This window comes from Schistocerca cancellata, chromosome 4, assembly GCF_023864275.1.
Source record: "Schistocerca cancellata isolate TAMUIC-IGC-003103 chromosome 4, iqSchCanc2.1, whole genome shotgun sequence".
NCBI lineage: Eukaryota > Metazoa > Arthropoda > Insecta > Orthoptera > Acrididae > Schistocerca > Schistocerca cancellata.
The window spans coordinates 668,949,416-668,971,989 of record NC_064629.1 but is presented as its reverse complement, the minus strand read 5'-3'; the positions used below and the strand labels follow the sequence as shown (position 1 = coordinate 668,971,989).

At 44.9% G+C, this 22,574-nt stretch overlaps 1 protein-coding gene across 2 annotated transcripts in view; it reads left to right on the top strand.

Moving 5' to 3' along the window:
- Window positions 1-22,574, top strand: part of LOC126183438 (plexin-A4) — a 963,020-nt gene that overhangs the window by 221,534 nt on the left and 718,912 nt on the right. For both annotated transcript variants that reach the window (XM_049925426.1, XM_049925425.1), the window contains one exon: window positions 10,110-11,250. In XM_049925426.1, the coding sequence (XP_049781383.1) occupies window positions 10,138-11,250 (1,113 nt within the window). In that variant the 5' untranslated portion in view covers window positions 10,110-10,137. The remainder of the gene's footprint in view (window positions 1-10,109; window positions 11,251-22,574) is intronic.

Below are 22,574 nucleotides of genomic sequence, written 5' to 3'. Positions count from 1 at the left end.
GAGAGAAGTCTTCCGAAGTAAGAGTGATTTCAGGTGTGCCGCAGGGGAGTGTCGTAGGACCGTTGCTATTCACAATATACATAAATGACCTGGTGGATGACATCGGAAGTTCACTGAGGCTTTTTGCAGATGATGCTGTGGTGTATCGAGAGGTTGTAACAATGGAAAATTGTACTGAAATGCAGGAGGATCTGCAGCGAATTGACGCATGGTGCATGGAATGGCAATTGAATCTCAATGTAGGCAAGTGTAATGTGCTTCGAATACATAGAAAGACAGATTCCTTATCATTTAGCTACAAAATAGCAGGTCAGCAACTGGAAGCAGTTAATTCCATAAATTATCTGGGAGTACGCATTAGGAGTGATTTAAAATGGAATGATCATATAAAGTTGATCGTCGGTAAAGCAGATGCCAGACTGAGATTCATTGGAAGAATTCTAAGGAAATGCAATCCGAAAACAAAGAAGTAGGTTACAGTACGCTTGTTTGCCCACTGCTTGAATACTGCTCAGCAGTGTGGGATCCGTACCAGATAGGGTTGATAGAAGAGATAGATAAGATCCAACGGAGAGGAGCGCGCTTCGTTACAGGATCATTTAGTAATCGCGAAAGCGTTACGGAGATGATAGATAAACTCCAGTGGAAGACTGCTGGAGAGACGCTTAGTAGCTCGGTACGGGCTTTTGTTAAAGTTTCGAGAACATACCTTCACCGAAGAGTCAAGCAGTATATTGCTCCCTCCTACGTATATCTCGCGAAGAGACCATGAGGATAAAATCAGAGAGATTAGAGCCCACACAGAAGCATACCGACAATCCTTCTTTCCACGAACAATACGAGACTGGAATATAAGGGAGAACCGACAGAGGTACCCTCCGCCACACACCGTCAGGTGGCTTGCGGAGTATGGATGTAGATGTAGATGTAGATGTAGATGTAGATGTTCACTGACGACCACCTGCGAAAATCCTCTTATCCCAGCAAGATCCCCGGGCTCCGCAGAAGTCACTCTACACAAGTGTCGCAGCCCGCCCTGTTAGGAGCAGAAGCACGTTGTCGCCGGGATGTCTTGTCCAGTCACACGTAGTGAGCGCGAATCGTATGCAGCTCTTAATAATGACGTGTTTTTAATTCTCATGAAGTTCTGAGTGTACGACTATGCGCTATTCTAATTGAAACCAACATCTAAAATTACTAATAGACCAGTGTCAGTTACAACTCCACATAGGATAATACGCTATAAAAAAGACAGATCACGTATAGGTGTCGACGGAAAATGCAAAATTGTTAGCTTTGGCAGCCTATGGATGAACGCGTGACGCTGCAGCGCAATTTCATCGCGCAGCTGGCAAGGAATGAATTTCAGTCCGTGTACTCAGGTGCACAGTAGCTGTGCCTCGTAGACAGGCGCGTGAACAATAGACGCAGATGTAAGCATTTGAGAGAGGACGAGTAATTGGGCTCAAAGAAGCCGGTTGGAGTAATCAGCGAATCGCTCGGCATTTGAATAGGAGCGATGCCACCATTGGACAGTCATAGCAGGAACGGGTGAACCACGGCCGAATATAGCGTCGAGAAGGAAGCAGTCGACCTAGAGACACGACAGAACATGAAGACCGAGCAGTCGTCAGAGGGGCACTCAGATCCCCAGATTCGTCACTATCATCGATCCGACGTGTAGTTGGCGCTTCAGTGACCACAAACAAGGACCGTCAATAGGCGGCCTACAGAAAGAGGACTGAGCTCACGGCGCCTCTGTAAACCAACAAACCCGTTTCCAGTGGTATCGGGCACATTCAGCCTGGAATCTCATTGACTGGAGTAAAATTATCTTCAGTGGTGAGTCGCACTTCGGCTTGAGCCCCGATGTCCAGAGAAGACGCGTCCGGAGACGCTCCAGACGATGGTGGGATACCAACCTGACTGTTGCCCACCATACGGGCCGACTACCAAGAGTCTGTCCGCCCCTGGTAGCTGAGTGGTCAGCGCGACGGAGTGTCATATCTAACGGCCCGGGTTCGATTCCCGGCTGGGTCGGAGATTTTCTCCGCTCAGGGTCTGGGTGTTGTGTTGTCCTTATCATCATTTCCTCCCCACCGACCCGCAAGTCGCCGAAGTAGCGTCAACTCGAAAGACTTGCACCAGGCGAACGGTCTGCCCGCTGGGAGGCCCTAGCCACACGGCATTTCCATTTTACCAGGAGTCTGGGGTGCCATTTCATTTCATAGCAGGACCCCTTTGGTTGCAGTCGCATCACAGCGTTGTCGACACTATTCTACGCCCCGCTTTGTTGCCCTTCATGGCAAGCCATCCTGGACTTTTGTTTCAGCAAGATAATGCCCGTCCCCACACAGCGAAAGTTTCTACTGTGTGTCTTTGTGCTTGCCAAACCTTGGTCAGCAAGGTCGCCGGATATCTCGCCGATTGAGAAAATTTGGATCATTATAGGCAGGGCGCTCCAGCGATCTAACGCGCCAATTGGACAGAACTTTGCACGTATCCCTCAGGAGCACATCCAACAGCTGTAGCATCAGTGCCAAACGGAATAACTGTTCGCATAATCTCGAGAGGTGAACCAACGCGTTATTGACTTGCCTAATTTGTGAAGCTCTTTCTTGTGAATATTTCACCAAGTTTCTCTGAAACTCAAACTGAAACTGTTTGTCTGTACATGCGCATCACATCTACCGATTTCTGTCCCATTCGGGTAATTTTTTCATGGTGCGTAGTTTTTTTATCTTAGTGTATTTCTCCTTGCTCTACAGTTGCCACATTCGTGAATGAATTATAAGCATTTAAACTATGCGTGTTATGATAACAGCTTGTAGAGTAGTGATAACGTGGAAATAACTACAACTAACAGTAAAATTTCAGATGATGATTTACGAAAAAAATGTTAGCAGTACTAAACAACACAGGCAGCAACGTGAACAACCAATATACTGTTAAGGAGGAAAAGAGTGAAATCCACTTACCATGGGGAGACATGAATGGGAAAGCAGGAAAAGCAGGAAATTGTGTATTGCTCGAGTCGGAATCCTCAAAATATATTTATTGCTCAAACACGGACGCAAAGAGTGAACTTCCTGGTTGTGATGATGGTGGTGGTGGTGGTGGTGGTGGTGGTGGTGGTGGTGGTGGTGGTGGTGGTGGTGGCGGTGGTGGTGCCCATTGGGTCTAACCTCGGAGCCGCAAAAAAGCCAGGCGATGCCTAGCGTATAGACAGGACCCCTTAGGAAGTTCCTATGGGACCAAACTGTCGAGGTCGTCGGTCCCTAGGCTTACACACACACACACACACACACGCCCGAGGGAGGACTCGAAGCTCCGACGGGGGGAAACGCACGAACCGTGGCAAGACGCCCCTGACCGCGTGGCTACACCGCTCGGCTTCCTGGAGGAAATGACCTCGAGATGAATGTTTAGTAATTTATTACTATTGTGCTATAAGTAGAGTTTCACTTGTGTGATCATTTCCAAATTGTACATACAGTTTTAATAACGTAAAGTTGGGTCATTGAAATATATTGCGTAAGCTATCCGCCTCATGTCATATGTACTTCATTGATGGTTATCGTTTAATTGAATCTGACAACGACGTGGAAAGTTAGGCCCTTACGAGCGTTTTATACGTCCTATGTAAAATTTCTGTGGACAGTGCACGTGGGGACTGCACAATAAGTGTGTAGAACCTTGCTGAGTCGGAAATTAATCCCTTATCCGTCACAGTGTTTGTAAAATGCAACAGTGAATAGTTTAGTAACCTCGTGTTAGCTCCCAGAACGCCATATTTATTCATTGTACTAAAGAGTTTTCTCTCAGCGCATATGGTGCGTGAATCAATGTGGATGTTAGACGGATTAAGCTAGCTATTATTTACGCGTGATATTTCTCCGATCAGCACGCTGCATCATCTCTCAAAATAAGCCCATTGGGTCTAACCTCAGAGCCGCAAAAAAGCCAGGCGACGCCTAGCGTATAGACAGGACCCCTTAGGAAGACGTTTAGTGTCAAACTACCTCCTCTTCACGCGACTGTGAACAAATTCCTTAAAGTTCCGTGAACAAGTTACACAAACTTCAGACGTACACAGAACACCATTTTTTTGTATTAGTTAGCGCTAGCTGATATTTACATAGATACCTGTGCGTTTGTAATAATAATAATAATAATAATAATAATAATAATTATTCCACTGTAAAAAAAAATAATTTATTTTGGACGTCCTTGTTATGCTTCATAACAAGCAATAAATAGATAAATGCCGCAAAAGGTGTTTTCCCCTCTAATATCACCACAGGCACATTGCACAATTAATAGCGTGTTTTAAACGGGACAGCTATGAGTGCTGAGAGTTCGTGTGTAGATCTCAGCAAAAATAGATGGCATTATATTATTCTGTTACAGTAGCTAACAGAGAAAAATTGAAATATCACTGTGCCAACTCCTCTGCAGTTTAAAATGCGTTTCTGACGCGCTTCAAGTTACGCCATGTTCTGTTTAGTAGTTTACTGGTTGATTGTAATCAGATGCTATTTTCACCTATCGGGAACATTTTTGGGGGGTTTTGAGACATAATAATCACATTTGTCGCGATGTCTCAAAATAATATGCGTACGAGCTCTGCAGCATTGATAGCCGCTTTTTGTTAGTGGTGTGTTTTTGGCCTGTTTGTCTTAAGAACACAGCCACGGTAGAAGGATAAGAGGAAAAAGAAGCCTGTGTGGTGGAAAAGTGTCGATGTTTCTGTAGGAATTTAGCGTGTACCTCCGCTGATGACCGATTACACGTTTACTTGGAAAGGTACGTAGCACGAAAGTGTAAAATCACTGTGGCCAAGAGCCGTCATGTTCACAGCAAGAATGGTGTCTGTATGAAGCACCAGGTAAGAGTGGTAGCATTCGGCACACACAGACCCACCACATCGCGACTCTCGAGTCGGTATCATTGACTGTCATGATGTGTCCATAAAGCAAACGACGATGTGGTCTAATTACGTCTGGTTGGCAGCAAAAATAAATAGGTTGCCATTACCCTTGTTTTTAAATTCAAGTAAATGTACAACAGGATTTGTTCTTCCGTTCGTCGAAACGCCAAACTTGATAGATTTCCGATTGTGTCGAAAAATACGTATTTCTTACAAGTAAATTTGTAAAGTATGTTTTTTCTTCTCTGCTCTGTCTTTCCGATTTCCACACAAACAGATTTTTCATATGTTACATCGTCGTGAGTTAATGCCATCAGCAATGCTGTGAAATCTCTGGACGATTTTGCAAATGCTGATAGATGTTTCTCGTTGCAATATTCGAAATGTATACTCTAATTGGTCCGCCGATGTCCTGTACATATGAGGATAAACTGAGAACACAGGTAAATTTCTATCAAATAGCGAAAATGTTTGTTAAACTACGTCGGTGCTATTTTGACGCTTCAAAAAAAATACAAGGTGCCGTTGTTAGTCGATAGTCCTCCAACGTAGTCTGTGTGTGTCAAGTAGCGCGGAAGACTGAAATACACGATTTTCGTGTTTGTTATTAGCCTCCTTGCGAGACAAAACCAAATTGGACTAGAGTCATAAATACCCTGGACTAATGTTTAAGAATAATTATGTCTGGATTAATCATTTTACAGATGTACGCAGAACAGCAGCATTCGATGCACGTTTGAGCCTCTCAGTTGTCATCACACAGTATACCACTGACGAAATGTTTGACATGGAAATAGGAGGTCGCAGAAGAAAATGTGCGAGATGTAGCGGATACTTCGGGGATCTCATCTGAAACACATACTTCACTAAAAACTGGCCATGCCAAAGCCCCTCCTGGACTGGCTTTCACAGTTGCCTACTTTCGAGAAAAAAGGAATGCAAAAGAACGTTTTAACGCAATATTCGGCACTATTTAGCTGCAATCCTTACAATTTTTGCTCACATTCATGACTGCTGGAAAATTCAGGATCCATCGTCACCTGAACCCACCTAAGTCACCAAAGCCATGGACAAAGATTTACGAAAGATCTCTGGGGAAGGTGAAGAACGTTTTATCGGTTGGGAACGTGATCCTTACTCGTTACAGAGTTTCTCATTATATGTAATGCTGGTATACTGGTCGGAAAAACTGCTCCCAAACTACCCAATACCTTTCTCTACTACTGAATCGCTGAAAATAGAATTTGACTAGAAAAGACTCAAATTGGCAAACAAGAAAATGCTCTTTCACAGGGACTAAGACAGATCCGCCGCCGACACAGCAACTGTTATAATGGCGAATCGATGAGATTCCAACTGGCTCCTGGTCCATCTTAGTCTAGGGACTCACATCAAAATTATTTATCCCTATTACCTAATTTGAAAATTTTGTTTGATGGGAAGAAATTTCTGTCAAACGGGAAGTGATCGCTTTCATAGCAAATTATCTTGTGGAATTTGACAAAACCTCCTTCTACAAAAGAACGAAAACATTGGAATCTCGTTGGACGAATTACACAGGCGTCGAAGTAGACTGTGTTGTAAAGTAAATTCACAATTGTTAGTTAATTTTTGCGTGACATATCAATAAACTCTCGTATTTTAAAGAAATCAAGCAAGCTTAAGAGGCAATCCCATTGTACCGTTAACGCCAAAAACTCGTTATGGCGAAAGAAAAAGACCATTATGTTTTAAGAAACTTTCGCCGTTATTTAGATGGCGAGGACAAGTCTTGACGTTTAATTGCAGTGTGCAAGTAGAAACGTGAGTGCAGTTCTGAGTCCGGTGGTCACACCAGCACTAGTGAAAGTACAAAGGACGATCAGAAGGATTTTTATATTACGTGGAGCATAGATATGTATGACGTGAAGGCAGTGTCCAGCCTCACCAAGGAATCTGACGTACTGTAAGATAACGTCGACGGTTCCTCTTGCTGTCGGTCGTGAACTTTGCATCGATTATTTCCAAAGGTATCAACAGCTTGGCGTAAATACAGTTGATACCAATGATCAGAGCATGTTTATACACATATTTACAACCCGCCATGAGCTGTCGTGTACATTTTAAAGCCAGTTTTCAAGAAATTTTTCTGTTACTGACTTACTGAAGAAATATTTTTATTATCGTACACAGAATCAGAATGATAGGATAAAAAATGCGACATGGTCAGAATTAAGATCCTTAGATCCATGAAGGTTCTTCGTACTGGTTGTCTGAGTTGATATCTACTCACGCATAAACTGTCTCGTAGGTAGCTTCTTTTTTAAAACTTTTCGTGAACAGTGTCAGGTTTGCGCTGAACTAACATGATTCACAAATTGCCGGCAAACATACTACATTATCCATGTGTCTCCGTCTGAAACGGAAACCTTTAGTAGCGTGTTGGTCAACTGCGGGAAAGTGTTCCACGGATACATTGTCTGTGAAATTATTGGAAAGCTTGTATCAGTTTTTTTTTTTTTCAGATAACGTTCCACGATAATCTTAAGTCAGTAAGTTTTCAGAAAATGAATTAAAAATACTCAGAATTTACCTAAATACGAAATATAAACGCCATTTTAAACAAGAATCTGTCTTCGTTTTACATAGTTTGCGCCCCCATTGGAGCATATGAATAAGTCCGTATACAGTTCAGTCTTTCAGGGAGAGATTTGGCTTTTCAGCTTCCTCTTCTGCGCCCAGCGCTTTCTCATTCATTCCGACCAGGCTGCTATTTCTTCTTTAGTTACGTGTATGATTTTCGTTTAAAATGTCTTTAGTTCAAGTCCAGTGTGTGTGTGTGTTCCACAGAATCGTCTTTTCTTCTGTGTTTTTTACGTAGTGCACTCTTACATTTAAAATTTGTAAATCATCGTGGACCTCTTTAAAACCTATTATTCCAGTTTTTGTTTTTCCAAAAGTAGTTGTTTCACTAATCTGGTTTCTGTATATCTCGCTATACGGCAGAAAAAGTAATCCTCCAATTTTACGTTGTATCCATTACTGACGCATTTTCCGGATACACCACTTCATTATGGTTACGAAGTCTTTCGGGACGGTGTCCTTGAATAAAAAGTAATAAGTAAACTTGCCACCTCTAATGCGGTTAAAATCCCAAGCTATCGATGAATGTCTCTATCATAGCCTTCAAGGATGACATTAGGCAACAATCTGCATTACCGCTATGGTGTTTTTCTGCTGATGATTGTTATGATGATTCTTCTGTCTGTCTTCTGCAGTTGTTGTTGATTTCGTGTTCAACTTGAATAATGTTTCGCTTGCTTACGTTGCTTCAGATTTAACAACGTAGTCGTAGTTTTCGAATTTGATATCCATCGGGAGATTTCTTGTTGTTTGACCACGTGTTTCGTTGTGTTTCAGATTATAAGCGGTGGTGAAACGAAAAAAAGAGACGGATGGAAAAAATAAGTAAATATTTTATTATTTGAAAAGTAATCGCTATAACAGTTACTACATTTATCCCACTGTAGGACGAGACGGTCAGAGCCTTCATGGAAAAATATTTGCGGTTGCCTTGCGAAACCATGATTATACCCAGATGTTCACCTCTTCGTCCCAGGCAAAACGACCACGAATGTCTTTCTCCAGTTCTCCAAAAATGCGAAATCAGGACTGTATGGAGGATGTGTTACGGCTTCCCACTGAAAATTATGCAGCGTGTTTCAAACAACCGAAGCAACATGTGGGCGGGCCCTGCGGAAACACATTCGTGGTCGCGATTTACGTCGGACGGAGAAATGCACGTCTGGGTACAGTCATGCCTCCGTAGACAACCGCAACCGCATTTTTCCATGAAAGCGCTGAGTGTGTTGTCTATAGTGGGATAAATGTAGTAACAGCTATGGTGATTACTTTTGAAATAACAGTTTTATTACTTTTCTTCCATCTTTCTCGTTTTTACATGACTGCCACTTACAATTTTTCCCTTTGTTTTCGGGTTTCCAGGTTTTTATTCCACATAGATTTTTAAATTAATTAACAATCTTATTTTGTTAGTTATTGGTCAGTCGAGGAGCTGGTGTTTCAACATTGAAAACTGGCTTCATTTCCATTTTTGGAATGAAATCTGAAATGAAAGTTTTTGATATTATTTCGAGTACTTCAGATTGAAGAGTAGCCTTGAACACATCATTTGCCAGTAGTGCCAGATCTTTTGCGAATTGCTAGTATCTACTGGTTTAGTAAACAAAAAAGCAAAAACTGAAATTTTTCGTCGTTTGCAGGGACCGGCTCTTTTTAAAATGTGTTGGTAGATACGATTATGACATTTCTAACCTTGGAATATAGAAACTTACTTTAGTACAATTATTGCTGATTGTGTATAGGTTTAATTAATTCTACATCTACATGATTACTCTGCAATTCACATTTAGGTGCTTGGCAGAGGGTTCATCGAACCACAATCATACTATCTCTCTACCATTCCACTCCCGAACAGCGCGCTGGGAAAACGAACACCTAAACCTTTCTGTTCGAGCTCTGATTTCTCTTATTTTATTTTGATGATCATTCGTACCTATGTAGGTTGGGCTCAACAAAATATTTTCGCATTCGGAAGAGAAAGTTGGTGACTGAAATTTCGTAAATAGATCTCGCCGCGACGAAAAACGTCTTTGCTTTAATGACTTCCAACTCCCAACTCGCGTATCATATCTGCCACACTCTCTCCCCTATTACGTGATAATACAAAACGAGCTGCCCTTTTTTTTTGCACCCTTTCGATGTCCTCGGTCAATCCCACCTGGTAAGGATCCCACACCCCACACCGCGCAGCAATATTCTAACAGAGGACGAACGAGTGTAGTGTAAGCCGTCTCTTTAGTGGACCTGTTGCATCTTCTAAGTGTCCTGCCAATGAAACGCAACCTTTGGCTCGCCTTCCCCACAATATTATCTATGTGGTCTTTCCAACTGAAGTTGTTCGTAATTTTAACACCCAGGTACTTAGTTGAATTGACAGCCTTGAGAATTGTACTATTTATCGAGTAATCGAATTCCAACGGATTTCTTTTGGAACTCATGTGGATCACCTCACACTTTTCGTTATTTAGCGTCAACTGCCACCTGCCACACCATACAGCAATCTTTTCTAAATCGCTTTGCAACTGAATTTTATATTGGAAGTGTGGATGTGTTCCAGGTCCTATGACGTGACGCACGCTGTGAAGATGAGAGCGCTGCTAGCGGTCCTGGGCGTGGGGCTGTTTCTGGGGCTAGGCGGCGCCGCGGCCAACATCGTGTGCACCTTCAGCGACGACGCGACCGAGCGCTTCAACCACCTGGTCGTCGACAAGAACACGGGCCGCGTGTTCGTGGGCGCCGTCAACCGGCTGTACCAGTTGTCGCCCGACCTGCAGCTCGTCATGAAGGACGTGACGGGCCCGCAGGAGGACTCGCCAGAGTGCTCCGTGCTCGACTGCCCGCCCACCGTCGTCAAGAAGCTCACCGACAACGTGAACAAGGCGCTCGTCATCGACTACACGACGACGCGCCTCGTCGTGTGCGGCAGCATCTTCCAGGGCATCTGCTCCGTGCGCAACCTGCACAACATCTCGGACGTCTCGCAGGTGGTGCGCGAGGCGGTCGTCGCCAACAACTCGACGGCGTCGACGGTGGCGTTCATCGCGCCGGGGCCCCCGAACCCTCCGGTGACGCAGGTTATGTACGTGGGCGTCACCTACACCGGCAACTCGCCGTACCGGTCCGAGGTGCCAGCCGTGTCGTCGCGCAGCCTCGACCGCGACAAGATGTTCATGATCGCCGAGACGGCCGTCACGACGGGCACGCGCATGTTCGTCAACTCGCTGGCGCGCGAGCGCTACCCCATCCACTACGTGTACGGCTTCAGCTCGGAGGGCTTCAGCTACTTCCTCACGACGCAGATGAAGCACACGTCGCCGTCGCCCTTCATCTCCAAGCTGGTGCGCGTCTGCCACGACGACGAGAACTATTACTCGTACACAGAGATCCCCATCGACTGCATCAGCGAGGGCGGCAGGCCGTACAACCTGGTGCAGGCCGCGTACGTGGGCAAGCCCGGCTCCGACCTGGCCTCTGACCTGGGCATCAACGCGCAGGACGACGTGCTGTTCGCCGTCTTCTCCGAGAGCGACCACAGCGAGGGCGAAGTCTCCAGCAAGCCCGCCGATTCCAGCGCGCTCTGCGTCTACTCGCTCAAGGCCATCCGCCGCAAGTTCATGCAGAACATCAAGAAGTGCTTCAGCGGTAGCGGAAGTCGCGGGCTCGACTTCATCTCTCCCAGTCACCAGTGCGTCCTAACGGTAAGTCCCTATTTATCTTACTAAACTGTCATTGTCAACATACTGTTACTGAACTTTAAGGTTGAAGTACTCACAAGGGAACCTCCCCATCGCACCCCCCTCAGATTTAGCTATAAGTTGGCACAGTGGATAGGCATTGAAAAACTGAACACAGATCAATCGAGAAAACAGGAATAAGTTGTGTGGAACTATGAAAAAAATAAGCAAAATATACAAACTGAGTTATCCATGCACAAGATAAGCAACATCAAGGATAGTGTGAGCTCAGGGACGCCGTGGTCCCGTTGTTAGCGTGAGCAGCTGCGGAACGAGAGGTCCTTGGTTCAAGTCTTCCCTCGAATAAAAAGTTTAAGTTTTCAGACAATTATCAAAGTTCAGGCACTCACACATAATCAACTTCGCTCTCCAAAATTCCAGGATATGTTCAAATTTGCTTGGACATATGCAGGATTTGACGATCTACACATGGAAATATTTGAAAACGTTAAAAGCACATGTTTTGACAGAGCACAGGGAAAACTGTGCGACTGTGAAACTGTTGAATTCATTTGTTGCAGTTCATGTGACAAACTCTTCTGTTTTCATGCCCTAAATCGGGCAAGGTAGAAGAATCTTTTACCCATTCGCCAAGTGTACAAGTTACATGGGTCGACAACATATTCCTGTCATGTGACGCACATGCCGTCACCAGTGTCGTATAGAATATATCAGACGTGTTTTCCTGTGGAGGAATCGCTTGACCTATGACCTTGCGATCAAATGTTTTCGGTTCCCATTGGAGAGGCACGTCCTTTCGTCTACTAACCGCACGGTTTTGCGGTGCGGTCGCAAAACACAGACACTAAACTTATTACAGTGAACAGAGACGTCAATGAACGAACGGACAGATCATAACTTTGCGAAAATAAAGATCGCAACGTTTTCACTCGAGGAAAGACTTGAACCAAGGACATCTCATTCGGCAGCTGCTCACGCTAACCACGGGACCACGGCGCTGCTGAGCTCACAGTATCCTTGATGTTGCCTATCTTGCGCATGGACTACTCAGTTTGTATATTTTGCTTATTTTTTTCATAGCTCCACACAACTTCTTCCTGTTTTCTAGATTGATCTGTGTTCAGTTTTTCAAGGCCTATCCACGGTGCCAACTTATAACTAAATCTGAGGGGGGTGCGACGGGGAGGTTCCCTTGTCAGTAACAACCCACTGTCTTCGTCCACTGTACTGTGTGTCCCTCCTAAGAGTCGTCAGGCGCATTTTCTCTGTTTCGTCCGACATTTGACTTCGTAAGTAATGGAACCCAGTACGTTGTCCTCGTTGGTGAGTGTTCATCGGAGGTGAGGGTATCATCTGACGTGCCCCAGGGAAGTGTGGTAGGTCCGCTGTTGTTTTCTATCTACATAAATGATCTTTTGGATAGGGTGGATAGCAATGTGCGGCTGTTTGCTGATGATGCTGTGGTGTACGGGAAGGTGTCGTTGAGTGACTGTAGGAGGATACAAGATGACTTGGACAACATCTGTGATTGGTGTAAAGAATGGCAGCTAACTCTAAATATAGATAAATGTAAATTAATGCAGATGAATAGGAAAAAGAATCCTGTAATGTTTGAATACTCCATTAGTAGTGTAGCGCTTGACACAGTCAAGTCGATTAAATATTTGGGCGTAACATTGCAGAACGATATGAAGTGGGACAAGCATGTAATGGCAGTTGCGGGGAAGGCGGATAGTCGTCTTAGGTTCATTGGTAGAATTTTGGGAAGATGTGGTTTATCTGTAAAGGAGACCGCTTATAAAACACTAATACGACCTATTCTTGAGTACTGCTCGAGCGTTTGGGATCTCTATTAGGTCGGATTGAGGGAGGACATAGAAGCAATTCAGAGGCGGGCTGCTAGATTTGTTACTGGTAAGTTTGATTATCACGCGAGTGTTACGGAAATGCTTCAGGAACTCGGGTGGGAGTCTGTGGAGGAAAGGAGACGTTCTTTTCGTGAATCGCTACTGAGGAAATTTAGAGAACCAGCATTTGAGGCTGACTGCAGTACAATTTTACTGCCGCCAACTTACATTTCACGGAAAGACCACAAATATAAGACAAGAGAGATTAGGGCTCGTACAGAGGCATATAGGCAGTCATTTTTCCCTCGTTCTGTTTGTGAGTGGAACAGGGAGAGAAGATGCTAGTTGTTGCACGAGGTACCCTCCGCCACGCACCGTATGGTGGATTGCGGAGTATGTATGTATGTAGATGTAGACATTTGCAATTTCGTTTTTGCAGTGCATACTTGGAGTCAGCCCAAACAAATACAGCTCATCACGTCTTTCGTGCGAAGTCCAGTGTCGACGGAAATCGTCGGTTTCTTTCTCGTTACAGACAAAATGAATTTAAAGCTTAATTTTACGTGCCCGTTCGATAGAGTGCTGGCAAATTCGTCTAGTTGCATATTAGTTTTAGAGGGACAACAGAACGCGAAGAACGACAGTAGTCCAGTAGCGACAGCACCGCTCTGTCTGCTAGGGCCACGCAGCAGCGCTGCTCAATCGCTGCTGGACTACTGATTATTCTTCGTGTTTTACTCTCCCTGTTAATACACATCGATAAAAAAAATGAACTAGACGAATTATGGGACCACTCTATCGATTGGGCACTTAAAAGTGCCGTTTTAAACATACACTATTGGCCATTAAAATAGCTACACCACGAAGATGACGTGCTACAGACGCGAAATTTAACCGACAGGAAGAAGATGCTGTGATATGCAAATGATTAGCTTTTCAGAGCATTCACACAAGGCTGGCGCCGGTGGCGACACCTACAATGTGCTGACATGAGGAAAGTTCCCGACCAGTTTCTCATACACAAACAGCAGTTGACGGCGTTGCCTGGTGAAACGTTGTTGTGATGCCTCGTGCAAGGAGGAGAAATACGTACCATCACGTTTCCGACTTTGATAAAGGTCGGATTGTAACCTATCGCGATTGCGGTTTATCGTATCGCGACATTGCTGCTCGCGTTGGTCGAGATCCAATGACTGTCAGCAGAATATGAAATCGGTGGGTTCAGGAGGTTAATACAGAACGCCGTGCTGGATCCCAACGGCCTCGTATCAATAGTAGTCGAGATGATAGGCATCTTGTCCGCATGGCTGCAACGGATCGTGCAGCCACGTCTCGATCCCTGAGTCAACAGATAGGGACGTTTGCAAGACAAGAACCATCTGCACGAACAGTTCTACGACGTTTGCAGCAGCATGGACTGTCAGCTCGGAGACCATGGCTGCAGTTACCCTTGACGCTGCATCACAGACAGGAGCGCCAGCGATGGTGTACTCAACGACGAACCTGGGTGCACGAATGGCAAACCGTCATTTTTTTGGATGAATCCAGTTTCTGTTTACGGCATCATGATGGTCGCATCCGTGTTTGGCGACATCGCGGTGAACGCACATTGGAAGCGTGTATTCGTCATCGCCATACTGGCGTATCACCCGGCTTCACGGTATGGTTGCCATTGGTTACACGTCTCGGTCACCTCTTGTTCGCATTAACGGCATTTTGAACAGTGGACGTTACATTTCAGATGTGTTACGACCCGTGGCTCTACCCTTCAGTTCGATCCCTGCGAAACCCTACATTTCAGCAGGATAATGCATGACCGCATGTTGCAGGTCCTGTACGGGCTTTCCTGGATACAGAAAATGTTCGACTGCTGCCCTGGCCAGCACATTCTCCAGATCTCTCACCAATTGAAAACGTCTGGTCAATGGTGGCCGAGCAATTGGCTCGTCACAATACGCCAGTCACTAGTCTTGATGAACTGCGGTATCGTGTTGAAGCTGGATGGGCAGCTGTACCTGCATACGCCAACCAAGCTCTGTTTGACTTGATGCCCAGTCGTATCAGGGCCGTCATTACGGCCAGAGGTGGTTGTTCTGGGTACTGTTTTCTCACGATCTATGCATCCAAATTGCGTGAATATGTAATCACATGTCAGTTCTAGTATAATATATTTGTCCAATGAATACCCATTTATCATCTGTATTTCTTTTTGGTGTAGAAATTGTAATGGCTAGTAGTGTAATTTTGTTTGTAACGGGAAAGAAATCAACGCTTCCTTCGACACTGTGCATCTCAAGAAAGATGGGCTGAACATTATGTGTTTGGGCTGACTACAGCTACACACTGAAAAAACGAAATTGCAAATATCAGCCAACATCAGAGAAAATACGCCTGAAGGGCCACAGGAGGGACACCCGGTATGTATACGGGATGAACTCTAACTCCGGCGACAAAATTTCTGAGGTTATTCCGAGACAAATTATAAGTATTTTGGTGTAAGAACTCATGGTCTGTGGTGGATCAGTTGTACTCTCTGAAGCAAGGCTCGTGCTCAACAAAAAAGGGAAGAAGGAAGCGAATCCCTACCAAAAGAGACTAGTTGCTGACAAGGTTGCTTGCTTGTACGCTAGCAACTGTTTTGGTCACAGAGCGATGTTTACTAGAACGCAGATAAGATTAGCAACGGAGTGGTAAACAAGTAAATAGTATTAGTTAAAATAATTCAGTTAGATACTCAACTTTCAGTGATGTACGGGTATGATACATGGCTCGGTAGTTACAGATGTACTCACTAATCAAACCTAGCACAGTGAAGGAGAACTATGTAATCTGTAGAAGTTGAATTTGGATTACTGTAACTAACAGTTTTTTGTTCAGGCTTCGAATACGAATTTTCACACTAGGCGTTTACTGCCTGACGAAAACCCGTCGATAGTGGCTAGCTATAACGGAAGCAACTTAATCTCGTTGGTGACTGATGAATATCTGCAATAGTTTCTGGAGATGAACCGACAGAATGTGGCTGTACGCATCCATGTATCCACCTACGGTGTGATGATGTCCATATACGATCTATAATGGGCAGTCAAATGAGGGCCGAACACCAACCACAATGGGATCATGGATGGTTCCATTCAAAAGTAATCACACACTCCTACGACAACAAGGCCTCTCTTGTCGTCGAGTTCCTCGAGTGTGGAACAACAATCAATGCGCAGCTCTATGAAGACACTTTGCAGTAACTGCGACGCGCCATAAAGTCAAATCGTCCAGGAATGCTCTCGGACGGAATCATACTGTGTGCAATAACACCCTCCCCCCCCACCCCCTCCCGCCTTCACACTGCCAATCGGACGAAGGCTTCGATTCCGCGATTTGGTTGGGAAACACTCCAACATCCTCTGTACAGCCCGGATCGTTCACCGTGTGATTTTCATCTTTGGCGACTTGAAGAAAGACATGCGGGGACGTTGGTTTCAGTCAGACGACGAGCTGCAATTTGATTCTTTGAAGAATCGGGGGTTTACTGGCCTTCCATTCTTACACGGAAGGATTCGCTTTCGCATAGGCGCCTATGAACTTAGATGCAAAAGTGCTATTATGTGACGGCTGTTGCTGCGAGAACAACTCAGTATAGCGTCCCAGTTCAATTGTCAATTGTAGTATATGAGTTGCACATCGTCCAACTCTTAATGAATAAAGATATGAGTAGTGCTGTTTATCAGTGTTAACTTACAAGTAATGTTGTCGGAAAAAGAAACCTGTGGCAGAACCGCGCAGCTTGGAATGGAAGCGTGAGGACGATGAGTAATAATGGGCATTAGTATTGTCAGCGCTAAGCACCATGTCTGAATAGAGGCATGTATCCAAATAAGACACAAGTTACTCTGTAACTAACTGCCAGAGAACTCGAGCGTCTCTTTCCAAAATACTTCCAAACTTTGTCGGTTGAGTCGAGTTCGTACTTTACAATTTTTACGGTATTCGACCCGTTTCGGAGTTGAAACTGGTTTCTGAGGGCTTAAAGACTGGCTGCAGCAGTTTATCCACTTCAGTTGCTCAATACTATATATTTTTAGGTACTTGCTATTGAAACGCGTCGTTAATCATAGATACAGTGAAATTTATGTTGACAGGCAGATGGTGTATTTCTATTAAATGCCAAAGTAAGAGCGCCGTAATAAAGTTCCACGAGATTTCGGTGGCGTTCTCTGCAGTCAGTGTCAAGTGGAAACTCACTGCCGTATCGTCGCGCGTCTGTATATAGCCTTGATGCTGGCTCTGACGTCGCTGCTGCTCTGCCCATCCCCGAATCATACAATATTCACCGGTGACGTCACGACATGCCCACGGCTATATGAGGTCGAAGGTATCGACACTACAGTGAGTTCCTATTTGGCACTGGTCGAAGAGTATTGAGCCGAAAGCTCGTAGAACGTTGAACAACTTGTAGCATGTTGTAGACCGTGTCAGTGCGAGAGGATGCGTCCGTATAAGAGTACCTGCTTGCTTATTTCTTGACCTGCGTTATTCGCGTCCTGTGTTTTGCGGTCATTGTCAGTAAATATCTGTGGACTGCATATCGTACCAGACTAATTTGAGTTTTCTCTATCGACTGAATACAAAACGAAACAATATAGACATTTTGGTTGAAAAGCAGCATCTTTCGGTAACAAAGGACGAAGTATGAAACGCCAAATTAGCGATCTTTCAGTGGACTGACCCAAAATACACGTAACAGAAACGAAGGAAGGACACACGTTATTTAAACTGTCGTGTTCTGTGCTAGATCCCTCGCGGTCTGAGAAAGAACACTGTGACTATTTTTCTCTAATTTACACAACAATTCCGAAGGCGTAATCTTGAATAGCGAATGTTAAAAGTTGATGGGGTCGTACGTCAAACAGAAATAGTTCAAATGGCTCTGAGCGCTATGGGACTTAACTTCTGAGGTCATCAGTCCCCTAGAACTTAGAACTACTTAAACCTAACTAGCGTAAGGACATCACACACATCCATGCCCGAGGCAGGATTCGAACCTGCGACCGTAGCGGTCGAGTGAGTTAGTGCTTATATGTGTAATAAAATTAACGTACCGTGTATCTGAGACGGAAATACAGGATTACGTCATTCGCTGAAGGGAAAAAACCGTCAAAGTGTCAGGTCTTTAGTTCGGCTAGTCCTTCGATTTAGCTTGGACAAGTCTCTCTTTCGTGGGATCAAGTGCGTGGCGCATTTCAGTATCTAATTAATTGTAAGACAGTCGTAGTAAGATGTTCCTAAATCTCATATTGACGGAGAAATATGACCCTATCGCTTGTATGACAGCTCATGCCATGAGTCAGTTGGCGATTTGTCTGGAGTCTGAGGGAAGATAATGCGCGACATTACAAGACGCCGCTCAGCTGATAACACAGAAGCCGGCGTAAGACAGGCGCCGTGGCGTCCGGCGGGGAAATAGTGGGTTTGGTGGGGGAAAGGGTGGGGTGGTGGGGGGAGTTGAGGTTGTCGGCGGTCGGAGCTTTTATCTGCGGCGCGGCGGCAGAGAGGGAAAGGCGGGGGCCTGATAAGATGCCTGCCGGCGTGGTCGCCGGCCGTGCTCAGGGCTTTACCGCAACTCTTTCCGCCGTCTGCCGAGATGAGGTCGTAACGGAATTAATGCCGTCGCCTCGTTTCCAAACTTCGTTACAACAATTTCTCAGGGTTCTACAACCACTCAAGCAACTTAAACTCTATTTTAGCGCATGTATAATTTTGATATCGAAGCGGCCCTAGATATCCATTCACATGTAACACATTTTCAATGCTAAATACTGTCTATTTTACAAAACTGTGCTCGGTCGGAGTTGCAGGTTGCCTAGCTAACAGCTTCCAGGGACAACAAAATTTTGACTTGCAGTATTTCGTCTAATAATTGACGGAATTCAAAAATTTAAAGTGCTGCCATGATCTACTCATTATGAGTTACATAAACTTATTTTTTTTTAAAAAATACTTTTCCCTTATTACTGTCCATTTGCATCCAAATACTAAGAAAAATACTGCAGGGATTTTCTTTTTTTGAGAAATTTCAAATTTGAATCCGATGCCCAAACGGAGATTTGTGTCCATAGTCCCCATGCAAATTGCATTGACATGAAAAGAAGTGCTAATACCGTCATCAACGCTCACCAAGAAACAACCAAAAAATCACGAAGACCAAAATAAGTCTCGATCTGCAACATATGATCTGCCTTCAGAACTCACGCATTTTTGATAAGAGGAGCGGGAAACAGGGTGGCTACTCAAATTTGGAAAAAAAAATTCCCTGATTATTTCAGATGTGTGGAAGAAGATGGTGTGAAGAAGCTCCTGATAAATTAATAGTGAGGGTGTGGGAGGAGGTGGGGGGGGGGACTTACTACAGTAATGATTTTTCTTTCCTTTTTGCTGAGCTATATACCAGCCATAAGCAGAAGTTTAACCGCAGTTTTTAAACATCGTTAATTTATGCGGAATAATGTTCACGTAATTAACAGATTTTGAGACATTATGCATTTAAAATTGGTGATTTATAGAATGCAGCAAAAATAAATTTCAATAATAGGTTAAAACGCAGAATTCCCTTAAATTTATAAAGTTCCTGAAATTCCCTGAGATTTCCTTGAATTTTTCCAGGTAAAATGTAATTCGCACAGAATTCCAGGTTTTCCAGGAGAATCGCCACCCTAAGCAAGTATATGCTGAACACGAAGCACTCCCGTGATCACCACGACATCCTACGGAAGAATTAAACGACCTACTTTTCTCCTAGACAGACAAATGGCATTAAGAGGCGGGTTAAAGTATGTGATCCCCCATGGCAGCCAATGGGTTAAGTTAAAAGGTTTAACACCACCGAGCGATGGATGTAGCACAATAGTTAACACACTGGACTCGCATTCGGGAGGACGACGGTTCACACACGGGTCCGGCCATCCAGATTAAGGTTTTCCGCGATTTCCTTAAATCGATCCAGGCAAATACCGGGATGGTTTCTTTGAAAGAGCACAGTTGATTTCGTTCCCTAATCCGAGTTTGTACTCAGTCTCTTTTGACCTGGATGTCGACGTGACGTTAAACCCAATATCCTTTCGTTCCTTAAAGGCTTAACAAAATAAAACAAGTAGTGCAGTTAGAAAGTGTGTGTGTGTGTGTGTGTGTGTGTGTGTGTGTGTGTGTCCAGGCAGTGTAACTGACTGCGTGAAAATTACCCAAACTATATTCATCAAGTATTTCTGAAAGAGAGCACACGCCGGGGTAGCCGAGAGCGCTAATGCGCTGTTTCCTGGGCTCGGGTAAGTGCGCCAGCCCCGGATGGAATCCGCCCGGCGGATTAGTGACGTGGGCCGGTATGCCGGCCAGCCTGGATGTGGTTTTTCGGCGGTTTCCCACACCCCACTAGGTGGGTTGGTCACCACATTCCGCCTTAGTTACACGGCTCACAGACATGTGAACACGTTCGCACTATTTCATGGATTACGCTAGATGCAGACAGCTGGGGTACATTACTTATTTCCCAGGGTTCAGGGTGCGGCAGGAAGGGTATCCACCCACCCTCCGCAACTTGAACCAAGTGGTTCAAGTGGCGCTGAGCATTATAGAACTTAACATCTGAGGTCATCATTCCCCTAGAACTTAGAACTACTTAAACCTAACTAACCTAAGGAAATTACACACATCCATGCCCGAGGCAGGATTCGAACCTGCGACCGTAGCGGTCGAGAGGTTCCGGACTGAAGCGCCTAGAACCGGCGACTCCTGCGATGTTAGAACGTGCGGACACTCTCATTCGAGGCGATGGGCGGATCGCATTCAAACACCTCGCTGCCAACTGTATGTCTCTGTTGGTAGTGCTAGCAAAAATGGCTCTGAGCACTATGGGACTCAACTGCTGAGGTCATTAGTCCCCTAGAACTTAGAACTAGTTAAACCTAACTAACCTAAGGACATCACAAACATCCATGCCCGAGGCAGGATTCGAACCTGCGACCGTAGCGGTCTTGCGGTTCCAGACTGCAGCGCCTTTAACCGCACGGCCACTTCGGCCGGCCTAGTGCTAGCACACTCGCCCACGAGTTGGGGTGCTCAAAGGGGTGTGCCCGCGTGGTTCCATGCCCCCTACAGAAAACCATTAAGAGCAACGAAGGACCATCTGTGCGGAATTGCTTGCGCGTTGCGAGGATGATTGTGACAATTTTTTTGTGGAACATCGTCACAGGCGATGTAACATGGATTCATCACTTCGAACAGGAAGCAAAACAGCAATCGATGGAGTAGCGCCACACCACCTCTCCTCCGAAGAAAAAGTTCAAGTCCACACCCTCAGCCGTTAAAGTCACGGCGAAGGTTTTCCAAAAATGATTCAAATGGCTCTGAGCACTATGCGACTTAACTTCTGAGGTCATCAGTCGTCTAGAACTTAGAACTAATTAAACCTAACTAACCAAAGGACATCACACACATCCATGCCCGAGGCAGGATGCGAACCTGCGACCGTAGCGGTCGCTGGGTTCCAGACTGTAGCGCCTAGAACCGCACGGCCACTCCGGCCGGCGCGAAGGTTTTCTGGGAGTTCTTAAGGGTTATTCTGTTTGATGTCCTCCCTCAGTGTGCAACGCTCAAGTCTGATGTGCATCTTTTAATGGTTGGCCGAGCGGTTCTAGGCGCTTCAGTCCGGAACCGAGCTGCTGCTACAGTCGCAGGTTCGAATCCTGCCTCGGGCATGGATGTGTGTGATGTCCTTAGGTCAGTTAGGTTTAAGTAGTTCTAAGTTCTGGGAGACGGATGACCTCAGAAGCTAAGTCCCATAATGCTCAGAGCCATTTTTTGAACGGTGTGGTACGATGTGCTCAACAGTCGGTAGAAGTCAAAACGTTGTCCGCCTTTGCACCTCCAGCATGGGGAAAACGGGACAGAGAGAAAGTGAGAGAGCAGGAACAGATTGAACGTTATGTATCCTTAATTAGCCTGTAACAGAAATTCCAAATGTGGGCCCTTTCACAATTGAAGTACAAATAATATCTCGGAAATGCAGCAATACGACGTATTCTTATAGACAGCCAATTGGTAAATTGATCTATGATAAGACTTAGGAAACAAACACGTCGCCGACCTATCTTCTCGTCGATGTTCTCCAGAGGGAAAAGAATAGTAGATTGAAACAAGCTTGTAACAAAACAGCCGTTTGTTGGTTAGTCAATTCATGGAGATGTAAATTTCTTCTGTACTTCCAAAAAGTGGCGGGAACAAATCAGACAGTACTCGACAGTTCTTGGTAAAATCACGCTATCCGTCTTCATACGCCATGTAAAGAAAAATTAAATTAGCTATTGGCTGCTCAGCACTGCCGTCACAGTTATCACATGCTGTATTTGCGAAGTCGTCTTTTTTTTACATTGTTGAGATACGTATTTGTATTATATTCGTCACACAAATGTATAACCTTGTTCTGTAATTGTT